General features: G+C 35.7%; 2 protein-coding genes across 3 annotated transcripts; both read left to right on the plus strand.

Annotated features, from left to right (window-relative positions):
• On the plus strand, positions 4,972-10,138 carry LOC18597218 (protein STRUBBELIG-RECEPTOR FAMILY 8). Its single transcript, XM_018123893.1, has 16 exons — positions 4,972-5,435; positions 5,902-6,034; positions 6,136-6,207; positions 6,305-6,370; positions 6,460-6,531; positions 6,637-6,708; positions 7,156-7,227; positions 7,334-7,399; positions 7,478-7,543; positions 7,632-7,939; positions 8,130-8,383; positions 8,483-8,754; positions 8,883-9,018; positions 9,139-9,278; positions 9,390-9,546; positions 9,677-10,138. The coding sequence occupies exons 1-16, from the start codon at positions 5,315-5,317 to the stop codon at positions 9,827-9,829; spliced, it is 2,160 nt and encodes a 719-aa protein (XP_017979382.1). The 5' UTR covers positions 4,972-5,314; the 3' UTR covers positions 9,830-10,138.
• On the plus strand, positions 11,041-14,912 carry LOC18597219 (uncharacterized protein At1g04910). Of its 2 annotated transcripts, none has more exons than XM_007026113.2 (10): positions 11,041-11,570; positions 11,756-11,845; positions 11,973-12,072; positions 12,164-12,225; positions 12,339-12,427; positions 12,680-12,800; positions 12,901-13,044; positions 13,204-13,538; positions 13,665-13,905; positions 14,350-14,912. In XM_007026113.2, exons 1-10 carry the CDS (start codon positions 11,142-11,144, stop codon positions 14,656-14,658), a joined length of 1,920 nt encoding a protein of 639 aa, XP_007026175.2. In that variant the 5' UTR covers positions 11,041-11,141; the 3' UTR covers positions 14,659-14,912. The 2 variants fall into 2 exon arrangements, with proteins under 2 accessions (XP_007026175.2, XP_017979289.1); XM_018123800.1 differs by having other exon boundaries at positions 11,373-11,570; positions 11,958-12,072.

Raw genomic sequence — 14,963 nt, forward strand, 5'->3', positions numbered from 1 at the left:
GTATATTCTACGGTCTCAGCTCTGTCAAAATTGTTTTCAAGTAACAGAAACACATGATCCTAAGGACCCCTTCCGAGAGGATGCATCGATAGCTAATGGTACTTCAGAGAATGTTTTATGGAGCCATCCGGCCATTGATTATGTCAGGAAAAGACACTGCCGAGTCAGCTTCCAGCAGCCTTGCCAACCCTACGAGAGAAAGTGATGGCGGACGCATGTTTTGACCTTTTGAAATCCGGGAAACGACAGCGTTTAGGACACACGAATTCATAAATGGTATTCAAGCGAAACGTAAACGGTCCAAAAATTTCGCTCTCTTAAAAGGAAAGATCAGCGAGGGAAAAAACAAAAACCCGCGAAAGATTGAAAAAAAAATTTACCGCACCCCTTCTATGGTAAAAAATAAATATGAAGTAAAACATTAATTGATGTCTACACCAACGAATTCAAGAGATTATTTCACATGATTTAATTTGATGGATGATGTTTAATTGATTCTTTCAACGAGAACTAGTGACACGGTCTTGTCTACAAGCAAAAACTTCCTTGGATCCATCACTTTGTATCCCAAACAATTTAGTACTTAATTGTGTCCCAAACAATCAATTACTAATTAATACCTAGAACAGAATATTAATCAAATCAATATATATATTAAATAAAATATTTTTTTTAAATTAAGATAATAAGATACCAAATACGAGATCATTTATCAATCAAGTAATGAATCAAATATTCAAATACTTAAATAAAATATTTTAAATATATTACATATTATTAATAATTAAAATTAATATATATTTATTTTTAATTAATTTTAATTTAAATAATTTAATTTTTAAAATTTTAAAATCAAATTAGTTAATATTTATTTTTCGGCTAACATGTTCAATTAAGAATCATAAGTTTGGCCCACATGGCATTTGGGTTTGGTTGACTGAAGAGTATAGATATGCACCCATTTGATTGATGGGCCACGTTGTTCACATAATAAATGGGGGAAGGCTTTAAATCCTTTGCAGAATTTTCTCTTTATTTGTCAAGTGTCAACTATAAAAAGAAGCTTTAGTTCCTTTTTTTTTTTCTTTTTCTTTTTTACCGTTACGCCTTGTGTGGGTTCGGTGAGGTTTGGAGTCGTTGAACCTAACGGTTAAGAATTTTTCTTTACAAGCTAGCCTAATAAAGTTTACCATGACCACTTGGTCCATACCCCATATGTTTTCAAATGAATAGGATTGACTTAGACAGTCACCTCCTACTTCTTTTAATATAGTATTTAAATTTTTGCTTTAATTCAAAAAATTATAATGAATAATGACATCACAACACGTAATTAATTTTTTTTTTTTTTGCATATACATGTCGATAATAAATATATTTAAATTTAGAATTTATATATATATATATTTATATGTCAACAAAATGGACCACCCAACCCCCCCTTCCTTGGCATCGTCAATTTGAGTAAAACTTAATTAATTAATTCATCCAGGCTTTTTAGGCGTTGGGTAATCGGTTCTGCCGATGCTTTACTAACTCCAAGGATAAATAATGCTTAAACTCGCGGTAGTTAGTTTGTGCTTTGAGTCAATCGTGCACGAGAATCTGATATTCCAAGAAGCCAGCTTTTGTGTACCTCAGAATAAGATTGGCCCTCATGTGCTCTACTGTTAATCCATATCTTACTTATAATCCAAGAAAATGACAAAACACTAAGTGGATTGCATTTCACAACTGGTTTGGATTCTTTGCTTCCTTTCCATCTACTTTGCAAATCTTTGCATTATGATTCTCTGTTCCCTTATAACCTATGAAATTTACTAAAATAAATTGCATTAAAAACAAAAACATAAATTACACGTAACATTTTTTTAATTAGTACTTTATGAATAACTTTTATTCTGACAAAAAATTAAACTGTTAATTTTTTAATAAAATTATAAAAAAAACCCTTAAATATTAATAAATATATTAATTTTAAATTAAGAGTATTTTGATAATTTTATTGAGTAAAATTAACAGCCTAATTCTCTATAAAAATATAATTATTTGTATGATATAAAATACTAATTAAAAAAACCATAAAATGTCGTATGAGAAAATTTGAAATCATGAGAAATATAAATAAAATTTACTCTAGAAAATTCTCTAACGACTAAAACCTAAAAACCCTTTTATCCTTTGTTTTCTACTAAATACAATCGGCAAAGGTTCGGTTTTTTTTTTTAAATTGGTATTTTTGCTTAAAATTAGAATGCGAAGGTTATTACGTTTTCCTAATCCACTTTCTGTTTTATGCGAAAATTAGACTGCAAGAATTCCATTTTGTATATATAACTTCGTCCAACAAAAATTGAAGATTCTTAAGCTTTCCTAAATCCTAATGCATGTTAGCTCTAAATCAAGCAATAATTAAACATTAAGCCATTTGATGATATTCTTCTTTTATGTTGAACTTTGACAAACACGGTTCAACAAATTGAGTCACATTAATTCAATTTCTTCAAGACAAAACTATATATTAAAACTAATAAATCATTCCATTCCTATAATTCATTTTTATAAATTTATGAAATAGACCCATGGGAAGACAAGGAAAAGATTTGGACGTCCCAAACCAGTATACGGATCAAAACTTGAACCACATGTATTTTATGGGACCGACTGGATCGGAGTCGGTGGCCAATTGTGCACCCAAGAAAGTAAACAATTTGATGAGACGGCAGGTCCAATAGCGACGGGGGTCCCATATTTTTCCCAGCATTCTACTGTCTTGCATTGTGTATCGTTGCCCACCGGCTTTCTTGACCAATCTACTCCATCGCTTTCTTCATTTTCTCTTTGATTTTGGACTTTGCCTCTTTTTATGCAATTTTTTCTTATTTTAGGACATTTTTTAATTTTGATTTAATATTTTAAAAAATATATAAATTATTTAAATTTAATTTATTAATTTAATTAAATTTTTATATTTTTATTATAAATCAAATAAACTCTTATACTCAATAACTTATTTAATAAAAATGACACTTATCTTTTTATATTATATAATATTGATGTATATATTGATATATTATAATAGATGATGACGTAATATGTTAATATGTTATGATAGCATGATCATATAATTTTTTTAAATTTTCATATCAACATCACATAAATATATATTTAATGAGATATATTTGTAAATAGAATAAAAACAATCCACTTCCTTAGTACCAGCCTGAAATCTTTCCACGGCAAATTGTTTACGAGGAGATCAATTATTTGTGGATCTGGGGAGTGAATAGAGGAACAAAAGGGGCATGTTCATTAAGTGGGATTGTTCCCTTATTTTTTATATGGTTGAAGGAATCTAGGACAGATCACGAGCAGCATGTTGCTTTCTCATTGAGCCAAATATGGAATAAAATTTACAAGTCGACACAAGTCATCTCGATTCTTTAAGACCTTTGTAATTCAATTTGTCTAAGGAAAGATCGTATTTATATTAATCATTTTTTTTTGTCTTTTTTAATCTTTTTTTCATCTATTAAATGATATCGAAATAGATCGGTGTTCTCTACACGTGAATGAAACATATTTCCTATTGTCGTTGTCTAGACTATGGAATTGAAGTTTATTCAATTGAAGAACCTTAACTCAATCCTTCTAATATTGTCTACCATATGAATGATGATAACAGTATTTTATTATCAATAAAGGGGAAATAAACATTAGTGGGTTCTTCTTAGTTTACTCTATAGTATTAAATTCTCTCTTTTTTCTCTTAAAATTTTGCAAACTTTTGTTAGGTGAATGATTGTTCTTTTGCACATAAGTTGATGATAATTTTCTAGTGAGAATTATTATCAAAAAAGCAAAACTTAATTAGCTGGGTTCCCACCCTTTTGATCACCCTCTAGAAAAAGTGATGGAAAGCTTCCAAATCCAAAGTCAGAAAAGGGAAAGGGTTTCCTTGCTCCCCATGAGTTCACAACTGGACATTTTAGTCAATTTTAGAAATTCCTCTCAAACCCCACCCGCAAGTCTCAATCTGCCTGGCCAGGGCGCCAGGCTCAGGCTCAGTCAGAGCCTGGCCATTCCAGGCCACCAGGGTCCTGCTTCCCTGAACGAAAAAGTGGCAAACAATGGTATCACAGGCAATAACATTTTCACTTTCGGAAGATGGATCGTGACATTTTTTACCTCCCTTGTTCGCGTTTTCCATCGTTGCCCATTCTTCTCATGCTAACAGCTACGTGCCATGGGGAAAGAAAGGAGAGAAAGTTTCACGTTTATTTTACGAGTAAAAAAATCAAAACAGCATAACAATTTGTCGGTTCATTCATTGTTATTGTATTTAAAAGATTGATCATCTCCTTGTTAAATTTAAATCCCTTTACCCACCTTCAAGTTTGCTTAAGAACAAAAATTTCACTTCCAAATAGTAGTCTTTTAAGTTAAGATTCTATTCAACACCCAAAAAATTTTGGGTGATGAATTACAATATCAAATAAATTTTGATCATATTTCAGTCTAAATCTTTTAGAATTGCAAATGGATACTTCACTTCAAAACTTATAAAGGGAACGATAATTTACCCATTGATACGATCGCATCATATGTAACATTGGTTGCCATATCAGTTACCATAGGACTCGTATGAAGATATGGATTGCCATATCAGTTACCACAGGACCGCGTCAATGGGGTTTAGCTAATTCCAATTTCCAACACTGAAACGTGGTAAAAGCGTTAGTTAAAGTGAAAGGGCAGCAAGCAGGACATACGGGGAAAGGGAACAAGCTAAAGCAGAGGATCGAACCTCGAAAGTGACAGTGAGAGAGAGCAAACACCACCTGAGAAGTGACGAAATGTCAGTACCTCGCTTGCCTACTCTGAACCAATCTTTTCCCGTGTTTTATTGGTAGTGTACTGTTGATTTTCCTCGAAAGTTTTACTACAACTTTTTTTTGTTTTCTCATTTTTGGCCGACACAACACCCTTCACAAAAAAAAATAAAACACACTCTCTCTTCATTACTAGTCTCAGGCTTCTAGCTTCAGGCTTCAAGCTTCGAATCTCTCTCTCTCTTTCCTCTGGCATCTTCTTTAATGGCGATGTATCCTACCACTGAGCCTTCCAACAACTACTGCGACTACCCTTTCTCCTCCTCCTCGTTCATCGGCTGTGCTTTTGCGTCCATGGTTCTCTACCATGTGCTTCATCTCACCTGATCTGCACCTCTGAACACAGCTAAAATCAACTACTACAGCTGCTACAAGACGAAATAACCAAAAAGAAAGAAAAAACCAACAAAAAGAAGCCAGGAATGGCTTACAATAACAGAGCTTTTTCTCTTTCTCTGACTCGTTTGCTACTCACTGATTTAGTCTTACAATGTTTGATCTTGGCTTTCACTCCAGTTCAATGCACCACTGATTCTACTGATGGTATTTTTGTTTTTCCTATTGTTTTATATTTTGTTTGGGTTTTTTTATTGTTGTTTTAGGCATTGGCTTCCTTGATTTCGTTGCATGAAGGTGGTGGCGCCGAGTCTGAATTTTTTTGACATTTTGGGGTTAGATGTGATTAGTCAAGAAATGATCTTTGACTACTCTGCATTATTTTTTGATTGGAAAGTTTGATCTTTTATGCTGTGTCTGTTTGCCCAGAAAATGCGGGAAAATTTGGAGAAAAAATGTGTTTGCTTTGATTCCTAATGTTGTCATTTTATTCTTCTTTGGAAAAATGTTGATTTTTGTATTGAATTGCTAAAACTGTACAATTTCTGGATTTTAATTAATTTTCTGACATAAATGGAAGGTTTTTAATTCAATCTAATCTGTATTTGATTTGTTAATTTTTGGAACCTGGGAATGACTTATTAAGTTGTTTTCTTTACTTATTTGTGGGCAGTTCAAGCGCTTCAGGTTATGTACACTGCATTGAACAGTCCTGCTAAGTTAACAAATTGGAAAACTAATGGTGGTGACCCATGTGGAGAGTCATGGAAAGGGGTTACTTGTGAGGGCTCGGCTGTCGTTTCTGTGTACGAGAGTGTATATTTCAAATGTAGCTATTTGTTTTTGAAATTTTGCAGCTTGATCAGTTTATGTTTTGGTTAATGGGTGGCTGTTGTTGTTATAACAGTGATATTTCTGGGTTAGGACTTTCTGGAGCTATGGGATACTTGCTCTCTGATCTTATGTCTTTGAGAACACTGTAAGTTAATTCCATTGCTCTCATGTCTGTGTGTGCCTTTGAGAAACTCTTATTTATCACCTAATTACTTAATGTCTTTTTCTTCGTATTTTGTTAGTGATTTGAGTAACAATAACATTCATGATACAATCCCATACCAGTTGCCACCGAATCTTACGAGCCTGTAATGTCTCTGATTCATTATCGATTCTATTTTTTTAAGGATTATTTTTATTGCTTTGTATTAAAATGCTTGTTTGTTACATGATGCAGGAATCTTGCAGGTAACAACTTAAGTGGGAATCTTCCTTACTCCATTTCTACTATGGTTACTCTTACTTACCTGTAAGTGGCATATCTCAAATGCTATGATCTTTTGTTTACTCATCACACAATTGAGTAGCAAATCAAGCTTCCTCTCATTTCCTAATTCTCAATCTTTGGTTATAGGAATTTAAGCCATAATTCACTCTCCCTGTCTGTTGGAGACATTTTTGCTAATCTTGCCGACCTTGGGACCTTGTAAGAGAACTTACTTAACCTTGTATATTTATTGTAATCTATAAGTTTTAATCTATGTAGAATTTCTGTGATCTAAGCTGCTATTCCTTGTTGCTGTAAATTCTTCTGTATTCCACTTATTGCTCACTTATTCCAAATTGTTTGTAATATAAAACATTTTAAAGGTGTTGAAATCCGTCGATAATTAAAGCTTCAACTGGAAAATTATATTTGGATTTTGGTTCAACTTAAGGTAGTTTTGTCTTTCCTATATTTTAATTATGTGGAGATATTTTTCTGCAACCATATTGTTTTTGGATTGAATTCCATTAAGGATGAGTGATAGAGGGAAGCTTTGACTACCTTAATAACAATTAACTATATTCTGATAGGTACCTGTAGGCTGTTTTCTTACTAAATATTTTTCTAACCACATTATGGTTTGGGTACCTTTGCTTGTTAATACAGGGATCTTTCCTTCAACAATTTTAGTGGGGATCTTCCTAATTCGTTTAGCTCATTGAGCAATCTTTCTATGCTGTAAGTAAAGTGTTCCTTCATTCTCTAAGAGTAAAAAACAGGAGGAAAAATAGGGTTCAGATTTGTGGAGCTTGACCAAGTGCATTGATATCTGAATTTGTGGCAGGTATATGCAGAACAATCAATTGACTGGTTCCCTTAATGTCCTTTCCGGTTTATCTTTGACAATTCTGTAAGTTATTTTTCTCATACTGTAGTTGGGTTTTTACTCTCTGTCAGTCTGTTCTGATGCACCCAAGATTTTGAACAGAAATGTTGCGAAGAACCATTTCAGTGGATGGATTCCTCAAGAGCTTTTTTCACTCCCAACTTTTATGTAAGGCTTAAAGTGGCATTGCCACCAATTTACTTTTCCATATTTAGTTTATGCAAAATGTTTAACTTTGCTTCTGAAAATGAAACAGATATGATGGCAACTCCTTTGCCAATGGTCCTGCCCCTCCTCCACCACCATATAGTCCACCTCCACCTCGTAGATCTCATAATAAACATAATTCTGGATCAGGAGCTCGTACATCCCCTGCTTCGGATGGTCAATCATCAGATTCAGATAATGGACCATCAGCCCAACTTATTGTAGGCATAGTTCTTGGCTCTTTGTTACTGGTTGTCCTGGCACTACTTGCTCTCGTTTTCTGCATCCATAAAAATAAAAAGAAGGTGAGTGGTGCAAGAGCTTCAAGGGGAAGTCTTTCAGTTGGCTCCAACGATGGTAGGTTTTCTTCTTCATAATTCTGTTCTCTCAGCAGTTCTTTGACTTTAATAAAGCAATCAATTTTAACGAAATTTGTTGGCAGTATTGTTTCTCCCTCACGATGCTCTTCAAGTTCACTAGTAATTGGTGCTTACAACTCTCTAACATCCTAACAATGCTGGACCCATATTCTGCTTCATTTTTGCAGGACATACTGAAATGCAAGAGCAGAGGGTGAAAAATGTTGCTGCTGTAATAGATTTGAAACCCCCACCAGCAGAAAAATTGACGGTTGATAAGATGTCAAAAAATGGATCTCTAAAGAGAATGAAGTCACCCATCACTGCTACATCATATACTGTCGCTTCTTTGCAAACAGCGACAAATAGTTTTAGTCAAGAATATCTTATTGGTGAAGGTTCCCTTGGTCGTGTTTACAGGGCAGAGTTTCCAAATGGAAAGGTAACTTTAACTGTAATAAATATTTAATATTGAAGTGCTCTCACTAAAAACTAATGTTGGATAATGATAACTAATTATTTTTTATGTCACTTGATCTAGACAATGGCTATTAAAAAAATCGACAATGCTGCACTATCATTACAAGAGGAAGATAATTTTCTGGAAGCTGTCTCCAATATGTCACGCTTGAGGCATCCAAATATTGTTACATTGGCTGGATACTGTGCAGAGCATGGACAGCGTCTTCTGGTATATGAATATGTAGGAAATGGAAGTCTTCATGATATGCTGCACTTTTCTGATGATGGCAGCAAGACATTAAGCTGGAATGCACGTGTCAGAGTGGCACTTGGCACTGCCCGGGCTTTAGAGTATGTAATATGTGTACGATGTTTTTGAGTCTATCTCTTTCTCTCTCTCCTACCCATGGTGCAAACACATATATTACTGAGAATTTGGCTGCTTGCATGGCTTCCTTCTGATAAAGCTCTTGTTTCAGGTACTTGCATGAAGTGTGCTTGCCTTCAGTGGTACATAGAAACTTCAAGTCGGCAAACATCTTACTTGATGAAGAGCTCAATCCCCACTTGTCTGACTGTGGTTTAGCTGCTCTTACACCAAATACTGAGCGACAGGTAAAAATTTGCTTTTGACAATGAGTCATTGGTGAACAAGTTTTCATTCCAATGCTGCCAGTGAATGGAAGTTTATCCTAGCTCGTTATTTATTTATTGGTTTGTTTCCATATTGGACAGGTTTCAACACAGATGGTTGGATCATTTGGTTATAGTGCTCCTGAGTTTGCATTGTCAGGACTATATACTGTAAAGAGTGATGTGTACAGTTTTGGGGTGGTGATGTTGGAGCTGCTGACTGGTCGAAAACCACTGGATAGGTAAAACCCATTTTCCTTCTCTAGATAATGATCTTTATATCTTGGCATTCTTACAATGCAATGTCTATCTGTCCAAGTAAATTTTGTTTTGGTGTATTCTGCATTGTTTAGTTCAAGGACGAGGTCAGAGCAATCACTTGTCAGATGGGCCACTCCCCAACTACATGATATAGATGCTTTGGCTAAAATGGTTGATCCTGCCCTCAATGGCATGTATCCTGCAAAGTCTCTGTCACGCTTTGCTGACATTATTGCTCTGTGTGTTCAGGTAAAGGAATTTACTAATGCTTAGGACAATATAGATTATCTTAAGAGGGGCACATTTAGAGAAAAGGGTTAAATAAAGGAAGAATAAGATGTAGAGTTAATGAATTATAAGTTCTTTTTTCTCTATGCAGCCGGAACCTGAGTTTCGACCTCCCATGTCTGAGGTTGTCCAAGCTTTAGTGAGGTTAGTGCAAAGGGCAAGCGTGGTCAAAAGGCGATCGAGTGATGAATCAGGATTTGCATACAAGACCCCAGATCATGATGCAGTCGACATGTCATTCTAAAGTGTCTGGTTGAAACTTGGAGCTTGAAAAAAACCGATACCTTGCAATCATGGATGCAACATGCTAAGGTGTAGGATGACTGAAGAGCACACAAGTTAAAAGAGAGAAAGCTCCTAGAAGAGAATCAAAATCGAGAATGAACCCAAAAAAAAAAAGTTATGTAATTATATCTCACACATCGTCACTTTAAACTTTTATAGTTTTACAGTGCAAGTATATAGGTGTATTATTGGACATCATGATGCACATTCACTGTTTTGCATCTTAATAAAAGAAAAAAAAAAAGTTTCCTTCAATTCAAGCAAAGTACATAACATTGCCTTTGATGTTGATTTGCTATCATGAGTTTTCTTGTTTTTAGTCCCTAGTCTTCCTCTCATTGCTGATTCTTTTCTGCAAGAAATTGCCAACACATATTTGTGTCTACCACATTTCCCATCATGGGAGAACCCATTGCTGTAGATGCGATTGGGGAAAGAAAATGTGACAGAAAAGGACAAATTTCGATTGATCAAAAGAATATAAAGAAACAGGTCGTACCACGTGCATGCTTTATCTTATGGTCGTGGAGTCAGATCACTGCCTTTTAGCCAAATTGTTTTAGCATAAACTCTAAAAAAAAAAATCTTTGTATCAATCTAATCCAACGACCCAACACAATCACATGATAGTTGATACGGTTAAGTGTACTAGAATTTTTTTTAATTGTGTTAGTTTGTCAAATTATATATCACGTGGACAAAAAAAATTAATTGATATTAAATTTATGTTAGAGTTAAGAGTTTGTTTGAATTTATATCAAAGTTTAAGAGCTTGTTTGAATAGCAAATGATTAAGGATGCCTGATTAGCAATTTAACATGAGATTTATGGTATGGGCAATTGGCCATAGGCCTTCTTCCTCCATTTTGGGCTGCTCTAGGCGGAGTTACATGGGCTAATCAAGAAAATGGTCAGGTGATATTCAAGCAAAGGCTGGCCCATATCCATGCAAGGAAGATTTCTATTTGACGTTATTCATATATTTTTAATATTGGATTTCTATTTTCTTGGTGAGTTGAATTCTAGTAACAACACATGGTAATGAAGATTACTATGAATAATGATCCCTGATTTAATCCCAATGTTTTTAAGCAAACAGAGACTTTTTTTACCAATTTTCCGGGCCTCGTCACCTCCCACTTTCGGCACCACTTAAGTTGGCGTGTTTATCGCTATGCTGTCTTAAATAAGAAACCTGAGCAAACAGCCAATCTCTCTTTTAACTCTCGGCATTGGATTTCAAGGCTACAAACCTTAGACCCATCAAATCAATGTCTTTAAGCAGCAACGCCAACAATTTCCACAATCTTGCTCTTGAATCTAAACTAGACCAACCCAACACCATCCGAATCCCCGACAGGGTCGATCTCCGGTTGAGCCCGAGGAGTCGCCAAGGGTCCCCGAGTCAGTCCCCGCGAGTCGGCCCCAGCCGGTTCATGAACGGTGGAAACAGCGGGGCGTCATTGGTTGGAGCTGAATTGTTAGGAAAATTGTGGGGTGGTCGAAAGAAGCAATCGAAGAAGGTGAAGAGAAAAGGAGGGAAAGTCTGGTACCAGAGGAAGGGAGTGAAAGGACTTGTCGTGGTGGTTGCATTGGTGGGTTTGTTCTTCTTGGTCAATTGGTTTATGCTTTTGCGGTTACAAGACCACCGGGTCCGACTCCATGACAGATCTTCCAGGAACTCTTCTGTTTCGATTCAGGTAGTTCAACTCTCATTGGCTTTGAGAATTTTTTTTTTAAATTACTGTAAAATTTAAGGAGGTGATTAATTGCACGGGTTCCGGATTAATGTAAGTAAATATTAGTAAGCGTTGGAGATACTTGAAATTGTGTTCTCTGGGAAGAGAATTCTTTGCCGATTGCATTGCTTTTGTGGCTTTTGCAGGGAAAGGTGAAAAAGCTTAGTAAAGGGAAAAGGCAATATCATGGTATTTACGGAAGGATGTTGGCTTTGGCTGCTCATGCTTTGGCAGAGGTATTTGGATATAAGCATTGCTGTCTTCTGGTTCACTCCCTCCTATAATGAATTGCCTATTTCGATAATGTTTCTCTATTCTTCTTATTTTGTCTGTTTCCATTGAAAAAAGTGTTATGACACATAGGGGCAAAATAAACGCGAGCCAAAAGATTTATGGCAGGAGCCTGTGGTTCCTGCTTCTGCATGGAGACCATGTGCTGATCAACGGAACTGGGAACCTAGTGGTCTCTCTCTTTGACTTCTATATGTTTAATTCACTGGTGTATGGGTAATTTAACTAGTTCTCACTTGACATCTTTTGTTATTTTATTATAGAGGGGAAGAATGGATACCTTATGGTCACTGCGAATGGTGGAATGAACCAGCAGCGTGTAGCTGTAAGTGATTACATCATGTTTTTCAATCTCATGAATTTGCGTTTGGGCTGTAATCTCTTTTGGAGTTTAGTGCATATAGTTTCTCATTGATAGATATCTGCTGTTGGTGACAGGTCTGCAATGCTGTAGTTGTTGCTCGATTACTTAATGCAACTCTTGTTGTTCCCAAATTTATGTACAGTAGTGTCTGGAAAGATGTAAGGTGAGGATTGTTCCTTTCTTTTCTTTTTAAAATAATTTCCCTCTTAGTTTTTGATGATTCTTTCCCCTCAGAAGATGGATGTTCTCTTGCATTTAAACATTTTGTGTTGTTTTTTCTTTTCAAATTATGCTGTAGATCTTTGCACACTGAATGAATGGAATTTAGTTTCAGATTAAATTCATTGTATATATGGAAATGACTACTATTTGCTCTACGTGGAAAAGTAACCCCATCGAATTTTCAATTTCATAGTCAATTCAGCGATATCTATCAGGAGGAGCATTTTATTAACTACCTGACTCCTGACATTCAAATAGTGAAGGAACTTCCTGAGGAGCTACAGTCACTAGATTTGGAGGCAATTGGTGGCGTTGTGAGTTTCTTCCTCTAGATCAAGTTCTGATTGGTTTCTGCTTGCAGCATTTGTTTTAGCATGTCTTATTTATGTAGTGATTGTTCAATTGATTTTCCAGGTGACAGATGTAGATATTACGAAGGAATCTAAACCAAGTTTTTATTTGAAAAACATTCTCCCTATCCTACTCCAGAAAAGAGTTGTCCATTTCGTTGGATTTGGGAATCGTTTGGCATTTGACCCAATACCATTTCAGTTGCAGGTAAATTTCTATCCTTAATATCTCATTCCATAACAAGCTCCTTTTAGTTGCTAGCTTTATTCCTTAGATAAATGTCATAATCAGTTCATGGTAATAAAATTGATGGGTATGCCCTTTTCTTTCCTACTTTGCTCTTCCTAATCGTGGGACTTCATCTAGAGACTTCGATGCAGATGTAACTTTCATGCACTTAAATTTGTTCCAAAAATACAAGAAACTGGTGCTTTACTCCTTGAAAGATTGCGTCGGCATTCAGCTCATCCAGGAGCATTGGATCATTTTCTTGTTGGTTCACGTGCAGTATCAGCCATGATTGCAAGGAGTGATCGTGCTGCAAAAGCTTCCAAATATCTAGCTCTGCATTTAAGATTTGAGATTGACATGGTAGCTCATTCTTTATGTGAGTTTGGTGGAGGTGAAGAAGAGAGGCAAGAATTGGAAGCATATCGACAAATCCATTTTCCTGCTTTAACAGAGCTCAAGAAGACAGAAAAGTATGCATAATTTTCAAGTCTTCTTCTCTGACATACCCATTTCTTTCTTTCATTGTAGTTTGGAGGAGAAGCATGAAAATATTGTTTTATATCGACATATGGATCAAACTGTTTTACTTTTTTCAGGTTACCTTCCCCTGCAGTGCTCAGGTCTGAAGGCTTATGTCCGTTAACACCAGAAGAAGCAGTACTTATGCTTGCTGCTCTAGGTTTCAACCGTAAGACTCATGTATATGTGGCAGGGGCACAAATATATGGAGGGAGAGCTAGATTGGCTGCTTTGACGAGCTTGTATCCTAACTTAGTTACTAAAGAGAATTTGCTTTCACCGAAGGAACTTGAACCATTCATGAACTTCTCATCTCAGGTAACAAAGTGGCATTGACACTTCTTTGTTTATTTTAATAAAAGAATTTAGGTTTGTGATTGGTACGTTGATGAGCTGGTTCCTGGCCAGCCGGTCCTACCGAAATTTGAGTTTTTCAGAATTACTTTGATAGTAGCTTTTTTCATTATCCAGAAGATGCTCAATGCATGTTTTCCAGGTTTTCTCCTGCGTTAATGATCTAAGTTCTCATATGGTTATATAAGTTCTGCAATAACAAAGCCTGATGTTTGGAAATTATTCTATTAAAACTTTTTATATAGCATTTTCAGCACTATTTAGGTTAGGTTTCAAAAGATTTTAACATAGAAGCAATTTTAGTGATTCAAAAACGGTTCTCTTGATTGTTTATGCTCGTCTTAATGTTTGTTACTTTCATACTTGGTGTGAGTGCTATGATGTATGATGAGCTTATTTCATCTGTAGCTAGCAGCACTGGACTTCATTGCCTGCACTGCAGCTGATGCATTTGCCATGACGGACTCTGGTAGCCAGTTGTCATCTTTGGTATCTGGTTATCGAATATACTATGGTGGAGGGAGGATGCCAACAATACGCCCGAACAAGCGGAGACTAGCCGCTATCTTCATGAAGAACAATACCATAGAGTGGAAAGTGTTTGAGCAGAGAGTGAGGAAGGCAGTTAGGCAAACTAAACATGTCCAGAGTAGGCCTAAGGCTAGGAGTGTTTACCGGTATCCGCGGTGTAAAGAGTGTATGTGTCTTACAAATTAACATTCTACCATTTTTTAAGCATGTTAATTCTAATTATAACATGTAACATTCTTTGTTGTTTAACATTGGTCTCAAATCAAGCTATATGATTATTCTTCTATCTGTTGTGTGTAATAAAGGCAAGCATATTGTTCTTGGAACCTCTTTGAGTAGATCACAAAAGAATGAAACCAGATGATCCCGGACGGTATGCTTTTCCCTTTTGAATCTGAACATGACGATTCACTTTTGACACAAAGTAAGTCTTGTTTTAAGAACAATTTTGCGCTGCATGAAGCTAGATGTTCTGTCTGTATGCATGAATC

Source organism: Theobroma cacao, chromosome 6, assembly GCF_000208745.1.
Source record: "Theobroma cacao cultivar B97-61/B2 chromosome 6, Criollo_cocoa_genome_V2, whole genome shotgun sequence".
Lineage (NCBI taxonomy): Eukaryota > Viridiplantae > Streptophyta > Magnoliopsida > Malvales > Malvaceae > Theobroma > Theobroma cacao.

Coding starts and splice junctions, on each gene's coding strand:
- LOC18597219 (XM_007026113.2), top strand. CDS start 11,142: ATGTCTTTAAGCAGCAACGCCAACAATTTCCACAATCTTGCTCTTGAA. Junction 12,073..12,163: donor ACGGAACTGGGAACCTAGTG/GTCTCTCTCTTT, acceptor ATTTTATTATAG/AGGGGAAGAATGGATACCTT. Junction 13,906..14,349: donor TCATGAACTTCTCATCTCAG/GTAACAAAGTGG, acceptor TTTCATCTGTAG/CTAGCAGCACTGGACTTCAT.
- LOC18597218 (XM_018123893.1), top strand. CDS start 5,315: ATGGCTTACAATAACAGAGCTTTTTCTCTTTCTCTGACTCGTTTGCTA. Junction 5,436..5,901: donor CACCACTGATTCTACTGATG/GTATTTTTGTTT, acceptor ATTTGTGGGCAG/TTCAAGCGCTTCAGGTTATG. Junction 9,279..9,389: donor GGTCGAAAACCACTGGATAG/GTAAAACCCATT, acceptor TGCATTGTTTAG/TTCAAGGACGAGGTCAGAGC.